General features: G+C 39.6%; 1 protein-coding gene across 1 annotated transcript in view; it reads left to right on the forward strand.

Annotated features, from left to right (window-relative positions):
- Nucleotides 1-927: 927 nt before the first annotated feature.
- The window catches only part of ITPR3 (inositol 1,4,5-trisphosphate receptor type 3), a 135,498-nt gene continuing 116,375 nt past the window's right edge, over nt 928-20,050 (forward strand). The window contains exon 1 of the mRNA XM_087719927.1: nt 928-1,267. Coding sequence (XP_087576053.1) covers nt 1,179-1,267 — 89 coding nt within the window. The 5' untranslated portion in view covers nt 928-1,178. The remainder of the gene's footprint in view (nt 1,268-20,050) is intronic.

Consider the following 20,050-nt stretch of genomic DNA (forward strand, 5'->3'; position numbering starts at 1 on the left):
TTCTGGCTTGAATTGTGTATACAAATAGAGCTCCAGTCCCTTTAAAAAACAAACTTTGTTGCTGCTAATTTCCTAGCGAAACAAAAGGGAGAGTCAGCTCCAGCAACTCATGTCTTTCCGCCTTCATTGAGTCGCCGGAGGGCGAGTCGCAGCGCCCGCCTCCACAGGAAGGCAGGCGCTGCAACACCCACTAGGCTAGGCGAGACCAGAGAAAAAGCAAAATAGTAATAATAATAAAGTTCAGCGCTCTTCCGATTTCCACGCCACGTGAAACGCGACGATCAAAACAAAAGTCCGTCTCCCCCCACTTCTGATTAAAAAGCCCGGCAGAAATAACTGGGCTGGTGCGCACCGCGCAAATGAAAGTGCGTTTGGATCGGATGCCAAGCAGGAGGCGGATGGCGGGGCAAAAGAAATCAAGGCATCCAGATCAGATATTGGCCCAAGCAAGAGGAGAAGCCGAAGGCGCGCGTGTTTCTGCTGGGTGTGGGAGAAACTAGCGCCGTTGCCTTGCCTGCGTAATCGTGTGCAGTTCCGGAAAGGGCTAAACATAAATTTCGTTTGGAGCTTTACCAAGCCGAATGGTTTTTTAGGCGAAGCGCTGGAAGAAGCGAAGAACGGCAGAATTAATTGATCCCTCCATTCTTGTTCCCGCCTCAAGAACGAAACGCTCTCGCTTTCTTAAGCTCCCCTCCGAGATCTTTCCCAGCCTTGGAAAACTTTCTACGGTGGGCAGGAGGCGGGGTTAGCAGGGGTGTGGCTTCCATCTGCGCTCTTCGCCATCGAAATTTGCATTGACTGTTTCATCCGGACTTCCTGATCGGTTTCTATTGGCTGCAGGTAGAAATCTTTGTAGGCACGAGAGTGTCAGTGGGAACTCATGCAAATCTCTGGGCAATCCGTCCGCTCCCCACTCCCTCCCTCCCCAAGAGCCCAGCGCTAAACTATATCCCAATCCCGTCTCTTCGCTCCGGCTGAGCGAGCGTAAAGCACGACCTGCCTGAGCGCAACCACGTGTAAACTGGCGGGAGAGAGATCTTGCCAATGCATCGAGCGGAGGAGCCTGTGGATTAGTAGTTCCTGGTGCCCCGCCGGGCACATGGTGTGAAGCGCTTGTGTGGGAAGGGAAGGATAAGGCGAAGAGTCACAGCGTCGTGGGGGGAAAAAGCGCTGGAACCATGAATGAAATGTCCAGCTTTCTGCACATTGGGGACATCGTCTCCTTGTACGCCGAAGGGTCGGTCAACGGCTTCATCAGCACTTTGGGGTGAGTCAGGAGCGGCACCCTCTCGGACGCAAAGGAGGAGGAGGAGGAGAGGCGGGTTGGAACGGTGTAGAAACGATTTGGGTGGCTCTGGTACAAAGGAAACGGACCCCATCCCAACAAGAGTGATAACCCCTCTTAGGTGCATCGCTAAAGACAATGCCAGCCACATTGCAAACCGGAGTAGTTCCGATCTGAAGTTTTGAAGGGGGATCCCCAACTTCCCCAGCCACAGCCACCCTCGTCTTTCTTTTAAGAGTTTTACGCTTGGGAGGCGGGGGGAGGGCGGTTGGCATCTGGCGTCTCTGCCTTTAGATGAAGCGAGGAGCTTGTCGTTAGAGAGAGAGGCTGAGGGGGTGGAGGAAGTTTCCTGGGCTTGTTCAAACGAGTCCGTGGCCGGTTGCAGTCGACTTCTCAACCAGCAGGGGGGTCTAGGCTTCCGGACCACAGTGCCCCAATCATTTCGATGGGTTGCTCTTGAGCCTGCCCTGCGGAGGTTTGGAAGAGTGGTAAGCGGCTGGCCCAGGCTGTAGGAGCTGCCACTGTTGCAGCAGGAATGTAAAGATACTTTAGAAAAACAACAACAAAGTTATGCCTGGTTGGAAGGAACCTATTCAAACAATGCATTTAAAAAAAAAGGAGAATCTGCCCTGATAGTTGTGTACTTGGTTGCTTATCAGAATAATCACGGGACTGTTTGTCAAGGTAGGATTTAGCCTGAAAGCTCTTTTGCCTACAGCAAAACAGCCTCCCACATAACTCCACAAAGAAGACCAAATGGCATATTAATACAGGATATGCTTGCCAGGGGAACAGTCTCCTTCATCAGAAGTACTTTACTCACTTGTTTCAGTGACAGCCCCAAACTATTAGTGCCCTTAATCATGTTGCCTGCAGGGTGCAGATTTAAAACAAATCTCTACAAAAGAAGAAGGCCCTAGTTTATTTTTGGTTAAAATTGAAAAATAAAACGGTTGGTAAACGGGATAATTTCCCCAAATCAACATGGCCTCGTGTATTTTATGCTGTCTGTTTCCACTTAATCTTCCAACTCTTCTCTCCCCCCCCCCCATCTTTTCACACATTTGTTCCTGTCATCTTCAGTTTGTGAGGCTTTTGGGCAGGGACTTTGTCACTTTTGAGTTCTCTACAGAATCTGGTTTATAGCTGGTGCTCAATAAATGCTAATTAGAAGTGATGAATCACTGCTTATAAACTGTGACATAACTTGCCGAGTAACCTGTCAGTACTTGGAAACTGCCAATGGTTGCCAACCAATTCTGCTATTTTAGTCTTTGTTTTGGGATTCATGTGTTCCATAAGTGTTCTGGAGAAAAGTAGCAAATCTAACTGTTTAGATACAGGTAACTTCTCTCTGTCCAGGATCTTACTTAAAATTAATCCCATAGGTAAGTGATCTCTATTATGATTCCATTTATCTCTTTCTGCAGGGCAAACTATTCCTTTTCAACCTCATCCCTTAGCAGCCAGTTTCTAGCTAAATAGCTCAATCTCATATTGATTATTCGAAGAGATGTTGATGGGATACTTGCTATATTCCTGTAATGACTTCATGAGATCCAAGTAAATCATTAGCAGAATTAAGTGAGATAGATTCATGTTGGAAAAAAATCTAGCACATATTAGATGAACTTGGACAGAGCAAGCAGAGCTTAAGTAACAAAAAGCAACTCATGCTAGCTTTCTGTGAAAACAGGTTCCTTTACTGTTATTTTTCACATAATGATCCTGCTCCTCATTATGCTCACAAAGCACATTGGGTAGTAAATATTTTCCAGTGGTTTCAATCATTTGCAGCATATTTGGTATTGTCTCATAGCCATAACAATATACGACTAATAACATTTCCCCAACCATCTATATTACTAAAGTTCCAGAAAAAAATGTTATTTAGAAAACACCTGCAGATGTTCTGTGCAAGTGGAGATTATGGTACTATCCAGATCTATTGTGTTCCTTCTGGTATATCATAGATTTTGATGAATTCTTTCCTCAGACCTCAGAGTTATTGCCAGGTCTCCCTATAGTTAAACACTGTCTAATAAAATTCAATATCTGCAGCATTAAATAATATATACATAAGTGAATATATAATTATAGAAGTACAAATAGGTCTACTGGCCTGCATGAAGGAATGAACATAATGAAATATCATGCAGAGACCGCCTTGAGATCTTGAGAGACCGCCTACTGCCAATTACCTCCACTCGACCAATTAGATCCCACAGGTTAGGCCTCCTCCGAGTTCCATCAGCCAGTCAATGTCAACTGGCAACTACATGGAGGAGAGCCTTCTCTGTGGCAGCTCCGACCCTATGGAACGAACTCCCCGTGGAGATTCGTACCCTCACCACCCTCCAGACCTTCCGCATAGCCCTTAAAACCTGGCTGTCCCGACAGGCCTGGGGCTAAAGACCTTCACCGTACCCGAATTGTATGAATGTTGTGCTTTTAATGATGTATTGTCCTATATGTAACTCGGTTTGTCTCCCCCTCCCCTTGAACTGTGAGCCACACTGAGTCCCCTTGGGGAAAAGGGCGGCATACAAATATTAATAAATACAAATACAAATGCAAAGTGGTAGATTTTCACAGGGTCTTGAAGATGATTGACCACAAGGTTTTTGCACAAAACAACCCTATCTTTGTATGTAAAACCCAATTTGGTGCAATGGTGAAGGCATCAGGCTAGAAACTGGGGGACTATGAGTTCTACTCCCACCTTAGATTGCTGGATGACCTTGGGCTACTCAGTCTTTCTCAGCCCTAGGAAGGAGGAAATGGCAAACCATTTGGGAAATCTTGCCAAGAAAATTACAAGGACCAGTTCATGTAGTTGCCAGGAGTTAAATACTGAGTCAGAAGTAACAAAAAAGCAAGCAAACAAACAAATAAGCAAACAAATGAAATAAAAACCTTTATGTATCAATTGCACCCATTCTTAGATTGGGAAACCCTGTAAAATCTTTATGTATCAATTGCACCCATTCTTAGATTGGGAAACCCTATTCGTGGTCACATATACCCTTTTTGTTTCCTACTTGGAGTATTGTATTACCTTTAATTTCCTCAAAGACCTTTCAGAAGCTACAATTGATCCAGAACACAGCATCACCTGTATTGCAACATAATTTTGAAAGCTTCACTGGCTTTATAGGCAATTCAAGGTGCTGGTTATCAACCCTTTATGGCACAGGATCAGGTTATTTGGAGGACCATCTATCTCTGATCATGTTCGCCCATCTTATGAGATTCAAAAGAGTGGTCCCCTTCAGATTCCCTATATAAAACAGTGTCTTCTGTTGGGACCCAAGAGGCATGCCGTCTGTATTGTGACTCCTCTTTTTTTTCTGAAGTTATGTTGTCGACTCAAATTTGTGCCAAATTTATCCAGGTCATTAAGTGTTGGCAACATGAAAGAACCTCTTTCATTGCTCTGCAGTTCAGAAGGGAGAAATATATCCATTTCAGCCCGGAGTTCTTGATTTGCCTACCTGTTCTAAGAAAAAAAACCTGAACTCTATCTTCACATATATTATGGGGAATATATAATTCTATTTTCATTATATAGAAGCTGATTGAAATAAATAAATAAACAAAAATAGAATCAAATAATAAATGTACAGTATTTAACTAGTGTTAATATCATTTATGCTACTTTTTGACAGGATGCCTGTGCAGAATAGTTGCAAAAAAAAAAGATAAATTAAAATACAGTCAATGTCTTTATTGCCTTTACAATCATAATTTATTTTCTTTGCTTCATACTTTGTAGACTGTCCATGTTCCTTTTTCTTTATCTCACTCTATAACCAATAAGTGACTTACTATTAAACTTTGGGGGTTTTCTGATGATCCTAGTTCATGGTGGAACATAGCTTTAGGACATTTTAGATATTCATATGCAACAAAATCCTATGTCTTCAAATTTGTTATTTAACGTCTATGCCATCCATCTCACCTAGGGTGATAATAATACATAAAAAGGTAAAACATGAAAACATTAAAATAATAAATATTAAACACCAAAACTGATTTAGACTTTGAATAAATTTACAAAGTTATACAACTTCTTTGTTATAAAGAAAAGCACTTTGCAAGAATGAATGAAGTAGAACAATTCAGTTGAACAAATGACATTCAGATTTGTAGAAGTTTTGAAATAGCTTGTTTCTTAAGCCATTTATCAATCCTTGCTAGAGCATAGCCATAAGCATGCTAGTCAGCATATCTGGTCATTGCCATTGATGAGAAGATTTCTAACCTGATTTTACAACCAGTTTTACTGTGGTTACTAAAATACCACAGTATTTACTGGTACTTTGTAACTTTAATAAAATTTGTATGCCGCCCACTCCCTAGGGACTTTGGGCGGCTTACAACAAAACAAAGACATGGAATATTAAAAATACAATTATTTAAAACAAAATCACCATTCAGTCACGTGGGGCTGGAATATTACTCAACAGCCCCAGGCCCGTCGGAACAGCCAGATCTTGGTCGCTTTACGGAAGGCCGCGAGTAGCTCGTTCCATAAGGCCGGCGCAGCTACAGAGAAGGCCCTCCCTCGGGGGGCCGCCAGCCAGCATTATCCAGTCGACGGCACCCGGAGGAGGCCCAACCTGTGTGATCTTATTGGTTGTTGGGAGGTAAATGGCAGGAGGCAGTCTCTCAGGTAGCCAGGTCCAGTACCATGTAGGGCTTTAAAAGTAACGATTAGCACCTTGAAGTGGGTCCGGAGACCAATGGGGAGCCAGTGCAGCTCGCGGAGGATAGGTGTAACATGGGTGTATCTGGGTACACCATTATCGCTTGCGCGGCTGCATTCTGGACCAACTGCAGTCTTCAAACACTCTTTAGGGGCAGCCCCATGTAGAGCGCGTTACAGTAATCCAGCCTTGAGGTGACAGGGCATGAGTGACTATTCGAAGTGCCTCCCGGTCCAGGTAGGGCCGCAACTGGTGCACCAGGCGAACCTGGCCAAAGGCCCCCCTGGTCACAGCCGACAAGTGGTGTTCTAATGTCAGCTGTGGATCCAGGAGAACTCCCAAATTGCGGGCCCTCTCCGAGGGGTGTATAACTTCACCCCCCAGGCTAAGAGGTGGAATGTCTGGACCATCTTTGGGCGGCAACTTCAATAGCCACTCGGTCTTGTCTGGATTGAGTGCAAGCTTGTTCGCTCCCATCCAGACTCTGACAGCCTCCAGGCACTAGCACATCACTTCAACTGCTTCGCTGAGTTGGCACGGGGCGGACAGATACAACTGGGTATTGTCCGCATATTGGTGGTATTTGATCCCGTGCCGGTGTATGATCTCACCCAGCGGCTTCATGTAGATGTTAAATAGGAGGGGGGACAGGACCGAGCCCTACGGCACCCCATATTTGAGGGGCCTAGGGGTCAATCTCTGTACCCCAACTTAATACTCCACCTATACTTCTCTTGTGTATATCTAGTTCCCTTCCTTTCCTATTTTTGTCAATTTTTAAATCAGTTTTGGTGCTAATATTTATTATTTTAATGCTTTAAAACCTTATCTTGTTTTTATTGATTGTAATTACCCTAGGTTAGATGAATGGCATAGATTTTAAATAAATAAATAAATATGCTCAGGATAATAAGATTTTTATCAGGATACCCATCTATATTTGACTTAAAGTCTGAATGAATTCAGTTTGATTTGTGAAAATGTTCTTACATTTATCAGTTATAATCAACTTAGCCATGTTGGAGTGACACAGCAAATCACAATTTACCTGGATTTCAACTTAGTAGTAAGTGAGGAGCAAGCTAATTCTGATTCATCATGCCAATCAGCATTGCTAACAAACCACCAATGTCTATATCCATGGTTTGATTAGCATGTTGTCTGAAATCATGCCAGAGAAATAAGCCAGAAATGAAGTCAAAAATAGTTTGTAGCTTCTTGAGCTGACAAGTGTTAAATCAGGGGTGTCAAACTGGATTTCTTCGAAGGCCGGATAAGCATTGTAGTTCTCTGTGGGACGGCTGGGTGGGGTGAGGAGACAGGATGGACGCCTCCTGCAGCACTTTACTGGCCAAAATGAGACATGAGGGACCCACATGTGGCCCCCTGCACCTCATTTTTGGCCTCCATGGCTCCCTGCACCACTCTGGACCCAAAACGGGCTATGAGGGGGCTTCAAAAGGTCTCTGCATGGCCCATTTTTGGCCAGCAGAAGGACTGCAGGCCGGTCCTTTGATATTTCCAGGCCCGCCTCACGGACCATATTTAAGCATCTCGCAGGCCAGATCCGGCCCACAGGCCTTGAGGTTGACACCTCTGTGCTAGACACTTTGGTAGTCCACTAGGAATAAAACTGAATACTTTTACTGGCCCTTCCAGACTCTCTAGTGCATGCCAGCCAGTGAGATGAATAAGTAGAAATGGAAAACCCTGTCACTTTTAGGCTGTTCATTTTGAAATATCAGTTCTCCTTAATTCAACCCAGCATTTAATGGTTAGATCAGGTCCTTTATGATTTTCAATTCTAGATCATATTCTTTGTGAAGAGTAGCATTGAAAGCTGGCCAAAATGCTAAAATTACACAAAATGACAAGGTTGGAATGAATGTAGGACACAATTAGAGGCTCTGTTGAAAAAATGAAAGGTTGTTCTCTTGCAACACAAGAACCCGTTGGTTACCAAATACTGTATTTCAAATCAGAATTACCTCAAGGCTAAATAAAGCCACCAGTTGCAGCCTTTACTTAACCTCAGATTTGAAGGCTTTACATTACACTTACAAAAGAAAAGGTAAGGTTGAAAGGCAAGAAAAATAATATTCAAATAAAAGAATTAATGCAAAAAATAATTTTGATGATATGCACAGAATTCTAAATGATTGTTCTTATTTTAGTATAATTAACATGGGTTTCATGAGTTCTAGTTTATTTCTGTCCAGGGCACACATTTCTAGATAATTATTGTTGCAGAATAGTGTGACGCTGTCTCGCTTTTGACAGATCTTTGGTGGGTTTTAGCTATCAAAGAATAGCATTGCAAGCCATATACAAGGAAAACTTTTATCTTTCCAGCTCTTATTGAACTTTTGATAAATATAGCCCATACAAAAAAAAAACCTCTTTTGGGATACTCTGTAATTTCAAAAGTGGGAAGGAATCATGAAAGAAAAAAAAAAAGAAATACTGGTCAATATAAACCTTTTTCTAGATTTAATGAGTAACATTGATGAAAGAATGGTCAGTTTCCTACTTCTCTAATATGTCCAGTAGATTCTCAGCAATGGTTTTCTGCATCTATATACTGTACAAGTGAAAATCTTGTACATTTAAGGAGAAACCTGAAACTGGAGTCACTGTCCATATATTTAAATATACTAAGCGAAGTCTTTCATATACTGGGAATAAAAATGCTAATTTCATGTCTCTTCTTGGTGGTGCCTTGGGAACTTTTGCAGGACTCTGTGATTGATTTCATGTAATAAGGTCATATTTATAACTTTTAAGAAAGTTATTACCTCATTTCTCTCTACTGAATTGGCCTGTTTATTTACCAAACTGTGTGTATTCTAATTAGAAGAGATTCTCCAAAGTTTGAAGCTGTCAACTTCCTCACCACCTGTTTCCTGAATCTTTAACCAAACTAGGGACTGTATCTGTTTTCTATTTTCAAAGCCTGTAGTGTATAACCTCACCCCTACTCCTGTGCTGTATCTTGGAAGAGCTGTACTTTAAATAGTGGGTCTAAAACATGATTTTGAGTGAAATGTTATGAATGTTTTAGGGTCTTCAGCAAAACTTTGCGTTTTTGGCCTAGTTTTTCTCCCTCACACATCCATCTCATTCTTGCTGTATAAGTACAATCAGATTAAAGAAATCCTTTTAATGTTAACTTTCTAATTTGGATGCTACAGACTTTTAAAGCACCCACTGTCTTCCTGTCTAACTAAGAAATAACGCAATATCTTTTTGATCCTAAAACAACATGATTAATGTTGAACAAACAAGAGAGTGGGGGGTGCCCTATTCAATAATGCAACGATGCTATGTCTTCTGACATATATAGATCACATGCTTCTGTTTTCTATTACAGGAGTTTCCACCTTAAAACTATGATTGGATAAAACAAGTCTGGGATAATTTATATTCTGTAGTAATTTAACATTACATATATGCTAATTAAGAACATAAAGAAAATCTGCTGGGCCAGGTCAACGCTCTGGTTAGTTTAGTTTTACAGAGTCAGCAATCTAAACCTAATGGGAAGCCTATAATGGAACAGGAGGAACATCACATTTAGTCTGTTCCACTAATATAAATTATTCCTTTTCAGTGACAAAATAAAATGGAGGATCAAAGAAGGAATGTTGGCAGATTTAAACCTGAGAAAAAGCTTCATTTGGTGACATTTCATGTTCTTGGTGCATGCACTGCATCCTTTCCTCCTTTGCATTGTACTTTATATTCGGAGTGACTGTCTTACCATGTTTATGTGAGCAAGGATAAAAAGTATGTTATGCTTTTGTTAAGAGTATCCACTGCTAGTTTGGAGTATTACTTACATCAACATGAGGGGAGCTACACCCCTGATTTTAGGCAGTTGTGGTTTGCTGAGTTTCTGATAGTTACAGAAAGGGGTTCAGGAAGCCGCACAGGGACTGGTGGCTCAGGTTGCTGGCTCTGCAATCTTAGCTACCATGTTTTGTGCATCATGTGTTTCTTCTTCCTTTATGTTATGTTTTGAACCATAAGCAGTGTTCTCTGCTATTTGATCTGTCCCATTTTAGCCTTCTGCAAAATTAAGTCTGCTGCTTTGTGAGTACTAAAATGCAGGATTTCTATTCTGGTGAATTCCCTTTTGGGACAATGTAGTAATTAGCTAGGACTAGTACTAATTAGCTCTAGTGACACTTTCTCAGATATGGTGCACTAATTGTTTGATTGCAAGCATCTCGATAAGGAATCCTGTATGACCTATTTGTTAATAGCTTCTGAGTGCCTTACAATGTGGTTAAATCTACATATTTCTGTAAACCATATTAAGTGTTTCATATTCATAACAGTATAGGCATGGTTTGGGTAAAATTGAAAATGCATCTGTTACCTGACACAATGCTTTTCTACCTCAGAGGAATGCTTTTTTAAATTTTCTCAGCCTCTTGTATTTCTGCTTCTGACCTACTGGTACATTCCACAGACTTTATTGATTGTAGCATTGATCTAAAGAATTATATGTAGGCAATGTTCTTTGTTTCTAACCTAGAATCAGGGATTAGCAGAAAGCAAACAATTGCCTCTCTGAAAAGTTACTTGGCATCGTCTTCCCTTGTCCTTTTGAAAATTGCAGAATTAAAAAATGTATGCATTTTTATTATGGTTAATAAGTCAACTGAGGTGACAAAAAGTGAATATACTTCTGAAATATAGATTTAACATCAGCAGTGTGTACATTGATTTCTGATTTAACAGAGATAAGCTCTCTCTTTCTATCTTTCTACCAGTTCTTCATCTTTCTTTTATGGCTGCCTAGTTCTTATCATGATTCTAGACAGCCCACAGCAATCAATAAAAATAGAAGTTAAAAACAAAAATTCTCCCCCCCCCCCTGCCCAGGTTCCAGACCAGTCTCCCAGCTCAACCAGCAGCCTAGCCCAATGCTTGAGCCAATCGTACATTTGGAATTTTGAGACTCTCCTACTAGTGTTCTCATAAAATGGCTAACATTGTTGGAAGCCCAGAAATAGAAGTGACAGGAAAGATGACTTAATTTAACATCCACTATGGTGAATCTCCTGCTACTGATAACTATCTTAGCTCTGCTGGCAGTTGTAAAGATGTAGATTCCACCAGATTCAGAGAGACAGTGTCCTACTGCTGAACAGCTTGTGATCACAGACAATCTGATCTTCTGAAAAAGCAGAAAACAAAATTGCTCCCTTTTCTGTGTGGCAGCCCATCAAATACCACATGTTGGTTCTTATTCTTTTTCTGGATTTCTTTAATAATAGCTTGTTTGACTCATTCCTGCAAAAAGTTTGTTCAAGTAAAAACTTGTAACGTTGCTCATGGTGTGGATGAATCTCTTTATCCTATCGTAATTGGCAAAGCAGCACACTATTCAATTAAGAAAATTGCACTAGCAAATGAATACAGGTCTCTCATGGCTCAGATTTGGAATCAATCCATCTGTTTATAACTAAAATAAAGCTAGCGTCTGCCAAATTTGCCTTGGGATTTCCACGATGAAACAAGCTTCTGTTTTGTACCTTGTGGCTGATGCGTTCTTTCAAATCTCTCTTTTGGGTTTTTTTGAGTTTGTTTCTACCACCCTGCAGCTATCCCACACCTTTTAGCTTCCCACACCTCCTAGCTAAAAAAGATTCATGGGAGGAGTTCTTTCATGATGACTTCCCTTAAGGCAGGATTTTCAAACTATCGGCCTCCCTCTCTGCTTAGAAAGCAGGGACAAAAATGCATTCCTGTTGCAGCTTTAACTCTAGCCTTTCAACAGATGCTTCAAAGCTCTGTCTCAATATATGGATCTTGGGACCAATTGGATCCGAAGATCCACATTTCATGCTTGGTTCTAAATGCAGTCCCACTGTTCCAAGCAAATCTGGAGCCATAAATTCAAGATTCCTACTTGAAGAGCAAGTGTCAACTGTGGCTTGGAGAATGCTCCAGCTTGTGCACTAACTGCCATTTCGAGATTGGGAAGCCCTGCTTACAGCCACCCGTCTCTTGCTCACTTCTTGATTAGACTACTGCAATATGATCTTCATGGGACTGCTGTTGATGATAGTTGGAAGCTACAGATGATTCAGAATGCAGTGGGAGCAGGTACTGTAGCTATGGCCATCCTTCAATATGCCCATATAATATCTCTACTTTACAAACTGCATTAGTGGGCATACTCCAAGTTCAACTGGGCAAGCAATGTCATCTGGTGGAATCCAAGAGATCTGCCCTCTTGGCCACTTATCCACTCCAGAGTGGAGGACCTGAGATGTGATAGCCCTGATCTTGCTGGCCTTTCAAAAAACATTAAAGAGTCCCAGGGACTGTGTTGGGGTGTGTGTGTGGCATGATCCTATAGGTGAATTTTTCCTGGGGCTTTATGTCTTAGGAGACTGGAGACTAAAACATATGAAGAATGGTTGCAGGAACTGGGTAGGTCTAGTTTAATGAAAAGAAGGACTAGGGGAGACATGATAGCAGTGTTCCAATATCTCAGGGGTTGCCACAAAGAAGAGGGAGTCAAGCTATTCTCAAAGCACCTGAGGGTAGAAGCAATGGGTGGAAACTAATCAAGGAAAGAAGCAACTTAGGACTGAGGAGAAATTTCCTACAATTAGAATAATTAATCAGTGGAACAACTTGCTTCCAGAAGTTGTGAATGTTCCAACACTGGAAATTTTAAAAGATGTTGGATAACCATTTGTATGAAGTGGTGTAGGGTTTCCTGCCTAGGCAGGGGTTTGGATTAGAAGACCTCCAAGATCCCTTCCAACTCTGTCTATTCTATTCTTATTCTTATTCTTATTCTTATTCTTATTCTTATTCTTATTCTTATTCTTATTCTTATTCTTATTCTTATTCTTATTCTTATTCTTATTCTTATTCTTATTCTTATTCTTATTCTTATTCTTATTCTTATTCTATTATTTATGTTTTCATGTTTTTTATTTGTTTGCTGTGTTGTTCACATGGATTTATTAATGATGTTTGCCATCCTGAGTTGTGTGCAAAATAAAGGTAGCCCTAGACTTACAACAGTTCATTTAGTGACTGTTCAAAGTTACAATGGGATTGTAAAAAGTGACTTATGACCGTTTTTCATACTTATGACCCTTGGCCACATGATTAAAAATTTAGATGCTTGGCAACTGGCTCATGTTTATGGCTGACTGATGTTGCAGTGTTCTAGAGTCTGTGATCCCCTTTTGTAATCTTGTCACAAGCAAAGTCAATGGGAAAATCAAATTCACCTAATAATTAACGTAATAATTGCAGTAACAACTAACAAGAAAGATTGTAAAATGGGACAAAATTCACTTAACAAATGTCTCACTTAGCAACATAAATTTTGGGCTTTTTAATTGTGGGAGGAGGTTGGCTGATAAATAGTTTCCCCCATCTATTTTTAGAGGTATCAGTTCAGATTTTGTACGGCAAGTATGTATAATGCTGATAGATCCTGATGAGTTATCATTGTTCATATGTGTAGTGTTACACCAAATGATCTTTGGGGAACTGTAAAATTAGGGAAGAAATTACAAGTGATAAATGTGTGTCAAATATCTTTAGTCACTGCTGAGATCATCTTTATAACATGAATATTAATGATGCCTTCATGAGATTGGATATGTCCATGTTTCATCTGTTTTTATCATTGAAGATTATTCTATTTTGTTAGCATAATGAAAAAAGCAAATAAAACCAATCATGTGTCTCTTGTGTGTGTGAAATATTGATTAGATTGCCGAGAGAAAAATATCTGGTGCTGCCAGGCGATCTTTAAATAATTCTGCCAAGTCCAAGGAGAGAGGATATATATTTTATTCCTGACATTTGAAAGAGTTTACTGTGCATGTGTCCTAAATTTGGTAACAATGTTTGGCATTTGCACAGCATAGTGAAGAGGAAGTTGTGGGTTCTCTAGATGCTGGGCTGCAAGTACCAGCATCCCTTATGGTTAGCCATGTTGTTGGGGTGGGGGTGGGGGGCTGATTGATGGGAGTTGGAATCAAAACATTTTGGAAGACCACATATTCCTCAATTTTTCATTTTTCACCTTTATTTTTTAAAGAAGGCCTTCATTATCCCTTTAATTTGCAAGATACACATCTTGCCTTTCTTCCAGAGGCTCAAGGCAGTACACAAACCATTTCCTCCTACAATTATTCCCATAACAGCAACTGGCCTCAATTCACCCAATGTGTTGAATCTGGGTCTTCCTAGTTTTAATTGAGCACTTTAATCCCAATTCTGTAATAGATTTATGTCAAGCAAATTGGGAAGATCTATAAATCTGTCTGTTGTCTACATTAAGTAGAGTAGAAGCAGCTTTTGTGATTACTTGAGGCAAATACAGTGTGGCTGGATTCCAAATGAATTCTACAGTTCATGATAGGACTTTTCTGATTTTATTAGCATGGAGGCAGATAGCTAAAAGAAATCTGAGAATGGGAGATATTTTCAACAGAAGAATGCAAGTTAGAATAATTGCCAGTCATAGTTGAAAAGGTAATATGTCCCCCTAGCAGTTTGCCTAATACCTCTGTATTTCTTCTTCCTATAATTTGTCTGGAAAAGGGAAGAGGACATTGGTGGAGTGATCGTATTAAAATAGATGATTTAATGTTATTTTGTTAAGCCTAATTCACACATAGTGCTCTCACTCTAACTATGGCTTAGGGCCTTAGGCCTAAGCATCTCTGCCTTGTTTACACATAGTAAGCCTGGTTCACAAACCAAATCAACCTGTATCTATCAAGTTACATCAAAATTAAGTGAGTTATACTGTGGCTTAGCATGATTTGTGAAATCAGTCAGTATTCCAGAAGGATGTGCTAAGTGGAACTGAAAGTTTCTTGACAGGAATATGGAAATGATTTGCTGTTAGGAAAAGCATGCTCTGTGTATAGGTAGTGTTGGCTAGCAGGACCCAGGAGGAGCTCCTTTTCTGTGTTGGCACCTGCCCTTTGCAACATATTCCCCCTGAGATTAAATTGCCCCAATCCCTGCTAGCCTTTCATAGGCTTGAAAACCTGGCTCTGTGCTTGAGGCTGAATGACGGTGTTTTCATGCGTTCATTTGATTTATATGGCACCCCACTTGCAGAAAAATTCTGGGCCGCTAACAGGTTAAAGAAATTGTAGTACAAAAGTAACAGTAGAAAAACAAAACACAGCACTCATATATTTACTTTCTATAATAGGCTAATATGGTGTCCTAATCCATTGATTTAGAGATAATTTAATCTCTTGGATGTCTTCTAGATGTGAATTTAAACTTGGCGAATTCTTAACCAGAATGTCAAGTTTTGGGTGCTTAGGCACGGATCATCTTGTTGTGGTTCTTTAGTAATAAGTGGTTCTTAGGTAACATTAGTAAAAATGTGGTTGTTTAGTCTAGACCAGTATTTCTCAACCCATCTAAAAGTTGCTGATGTTGAGAAACACTGGTCTAGACAGATTCTTTCTAGAGTTACAACATTTACATTAATCTTTTTTCAGAGATGGATCATTTTTGAATATGGTTGCCTTTGTCACCACTTACTCACCCCTTATTCTTTTAGGAATGGTCTTTTTGAATATTCTCATTCATTCTCTCTCTCTCTCTCTCTCTCTCTCTCTCTCTCTCTCTCTCTCTCTCTCTCTCTCTCTCTCTCTCTCTCTCACTGGGCTTTCATTATATATCTCCATCTTAATTCTTGAATGTCAATTTTCTCATCCCACAGAAAGTAGATATGATATTGATAATGGGATAAGACTTGGTCAGAGACCAGGGCTACCATAACAAAAAGCATTGTGTTCTTTCACTGCAAACTCCATCCTTGCTATCAGGACACATGGGTGGCGTCAGTGTCACAATGAGATTTTCATCATTCTTTTCTCTTTTTCTGCTCCCTCCCCCAAATATGTCATTGCCTTGGCCCTACTTTGCAGAATAATGAAGGGAAGGGTTAGGGCTAGGCCATATCCTCTAATAAACTGATTTTAATATTTATCTCAACATTTTTTGCAGAGACCCAAGTCTTCCTTAGGTATATGAAAATATTCATTTTCTGATTGAGCACCAAAATTTATTCAGGTTATGAATTTTACCTTTTGGGATCTTAATCACCAAGACAAATACAATCTATGGAGTGTTTTTTTCAACAACAAAACAATTTAGGATCTGAAAAGGATCATAAACATGCTAATTGTTTTGTACCTTTCAGAGAAAAGCTCCTACTTTGATCTTTCTATTCTTCTCTCCTGGTACTGCTTTCAGCAAGTCACAACCTGAATTTCACCCCCAACTGTCTTCTGTCTTCAAAATCTAGTGTATTAACACATAGCCATGTCTTTCATTAGCAACTTTCCAATTTGGCTGATAGGCTGTTATGTATCTGAACTTAAGTTACTGATCCCCAAATCTGTTCTAACTCATCAGATCTACCATAGCTGTAGAAATCTGCTGGATGATTTTAGGCCAGTCCCACTCAATCCAACCCATTTCACATGATTGTTATCAGGGTTACAAGGAAGGAGATCTCCAATATAAGCTACCTTGAGCTCCTGGAGAAAAAGCAGGACATCAATCTAGCATATACACTGAGGGTGCAAAAATAAAACTAAAAAAGAATGGAATACCCGGAAAGAAGTCAACATTTTAACAGAATGTAATCATTTATGTACTACTTCAAAACCAAAGGGAAAACGATAGCAGCAGATGACATGATGGAAGCTAGCAAATTAGCAGGAGTTAAATATCTAGAAAAGTCAGGAAGAAAATGCAGAAGGATTGAACATATTGAAAGAATTAGTTAACATTGCAGTTCTTGTGAGTCTCGGTAGTATAAGAAAGGTCATTTCATGTTTTAGAAGGTAGTTGTGCAATTAAGTGTCTGCAGCATGCTTTGATATATCTGGGGTAAGTAAGTCAAATACTGATTCCTCTTTTTGTGCTGTGTGGGCACCACACACAATACATTATATATTTGGTACTAAGCCTGGACCACATTTTGACTTTAGTGACATGAATGTTAGCTTGAAATTTATCTGCTTCATAGGATTGCACTTGATCCTAGAAATAAGTGTTATTCAATTGAGTATGAGCTGTGGTGGTGGCAATGGTTAGAATGCAATATTGCAGGCTAACTCTGCCTATAGCCAAGAGTTCAATCCTGACTGATTCAAGGTTGACTCAGCATTCCATCCTTTTGAAGTCAATAAAATGAGAACCCAGATTGTTGGGGGCAATATGCTGACACTCTAAACTGTTCAGACAGTGCTGTAAAGCACTATGGAGCAATATATAAGCCTGAGTGACATTGTTATTGCTAACTTTAATTGCATGCCAACTGATGTCTCTTTTCATGTAAGTGTGGTGGTCTAAGACCATAGTAATTAAAGGTACTATTCATCCTCTTTCCATGTATTTCTGTTTTCATTGTTATTACATTAGTCATACTGGGGTCTTGGATGTTTGTATGGGAGGGGGGCATTCCAAGTGAATTAGAAAGAGCAACTTCAAATTCCATCTGGCAAGTCAATAGAGGGAGTGGCCTACAGATAATAACAGCAGTTTATGAAGGAAAAAAGGGTTTTATGTGATCTTTGTAATTTGAAGTCGCTCCAAAATGTTTTTTGAGTTTGTTTCAAACTACCGTTCTTAAGTGGACAAGGCTATTAAATATCTGCATCTATTTCTCATCTCTTAAGGGGGTGATTTCCCTTGCTCCTTTGACACAGGAAGCTACCAGCTCTTGTAAAATTTAAATTTAGGTTCTTTGCGTATCAGAGGGGTGACCAATATTTTCTTTAGAAAGGAGCGGATAACTTTTGTTCCAAGAACTGGTTCAAAATATGGTTGGGTCCATGTGTTTTTTACATGATACAGGCTGCATTTAATTCTTGCTTGTGTCAATATATTGTAATATTAAAAGCAGGGGTGGGTAGGGCTTTTCCTAAGAGCCTGAAATACTATAAATACTTGCAACTGTCTCTTTCAAACTTCTGTCCTTAGGCAAGCTGCCTGAGGGTCATAAGAGTTTGCAATTCCAAGATACCTAAGTGGTATCAAGTGACAAAAAGTTGGACTCCATGATCAAGAATAGTAGAAGACAATATTGCAACAATATATACCTATGAACATTTTTCTTGCTGTTTGCCAGGCTTTGTGCTTCATTTAATTTAATTTAAAAAAGGTTCTAAAAAAATAAGAACAATAAAGAGAAAGTGGCAAGTTACAAGATAACCTGTAGCATCAACTTTATTTTTGAGATTGCTCCATGTTCATCTCAAGGATAACTTTAGAAAAATAAAAATGGTGGATAGCCATTCAGACCTTTATTTGGAAATGTGGTCACTTGTCTGGCAAAAAAGAAGGTAAATGGTATGTGGTAGAACCCTTAAATATTAGAGCGCCTATCAGACCATAATGTCATGAAATTTGCTTTTAGTAGATATGTTTTTTGATAATCCTGCCAGTCATTTTGCAAGAGTGCCTACAATGTTCTCTCAGAATTTCAGATGACTCCAGCAATCAGAAAGCCATAGTCAGCCAAGATTAAGAGGTAGTCTTTCATATAATAGATACCGCTTTTTTATTTTGGAAACTTTTGATTCAGCTGGTTTTTGATATTGGTACCTTAAGGGTTGTTTCACAACTCTTCCACAGTGTCACAAAAATGTTTTCCATGTGTTCAGGATATACCGTCTAATATGGGTGTTTGTATCCCTTAAATATTCTCACAATTGACTAGTATTAGTTTTACATTTTTATTCTGGCCTGGTTTTAAGAGCAACAAAGACAAGAAATATATTTTAAAAAATCTTCAATATCATTTATCACCTATAATTAGGCAGCAAGACAATTATGAATGGTTAAATAGGTTAAAGAGAAAGAAATTAACAGCCCCTCTCATTCTCTTCCACTCAAGACAACCATTTCTCAATTTGTTTTTGGTTAAAAAAAGAAAACCAATAACCAAAGGCTTCATCAGTCTTCTGTTGATCATACAGTTAGTCAATACTGAGGTGTCACGATATGAATGAATATCAACTTTCCTCCAAATGTGCATCTGCCATAATTCCAACAAATATGGTTTTTTCCCCAGCAAAGCAGCAAGTTTTATGCATTTGATGAAAGCTAGATAAATGGGAAGAAAAGACAGCTGGTGACAGAGGGAAAAATTCCCTTCATTTGTGCAAGCTGGAAGAATTTATAAATTGAGAATAGCAGGTACATCTAGATAGGTTGACTCAATAACATTGCTAGCAGTTTAGGAATCTTCAACAATCCAACCATGGGTTTGGATAAAGACTCTCTCTAATAGTCACCAAGACAAAGAAATAATTTCAGTATCCATTCTGACTGCTCTTAACTAGTTTAACATCAGCAGTTCTTTTAAATCTTTGTGACTTCTTCTGTCCTGATAATGGCCATTTCACTATTCCCTAACATACACTCCTATTTAACCATGTGGATGAAAATAATGTGATTTAAAGCTGATCACAGATTAGGTGTTAGATTGGGAAACACTTGGTTAGCTCTTTTTTTTTGACCTGAAAAAGAATTGCCCTAAAGACAGATGGAATAAAGTGGTCTAGCACAGTGTTTTTCAACCACTGTGCCGCGGCACACTAGTGTGCCGTGACATAGTGTAAGGTGTGCCGTGGGAAAAACACTTTATATATAGTCAATATAGGCACAGAGTTAATTTTTTTAAACATTTTCTAATGGTGGTGTGCCTCGTGATTTTTTTCATGAAAAAAGTGTGCCTTTGCACAAAAAAGGTTGAAAAACACTGGTCTAGCAGGTGGAACCTGATTTACGAGGGAACCTTGACTGCTTAATGCAAAAACAACTTGTTGCTCAATACTTGGCAGTGGGCTCTGATAATGGGCCAAATGAACAGAATTATCTAATATACTGTATAGCTTCTATGGAGGCAATTTATGGGGAGGATTATGCTTTTTGTTGTTAGGGGAGACTAAAATGAAATTGTACATGCTAATTCACATAGGGCTTTAATGCAATCAGTTTTTATTGATGCAAATAATAGATG

The sequence above is a fragment of the Thamnophis sirtalis genome, unplaced genomic scaffold (assembly GCF_051295495.1).
Source record: "Thamnophis sirtalis isolate CommonGarterSnake01/CBP01778 unplaced genomic scaffold, rThaSir2_p1.2 scaffold_7, whole genome shotgun sequence".
Classification (NCBI taxonomy): Eukaryota; Metazoa; Chordata; class Lepidosauria; order Squamata; family Natricidae; genus Thamnophis; species Thamnophis sirtalis.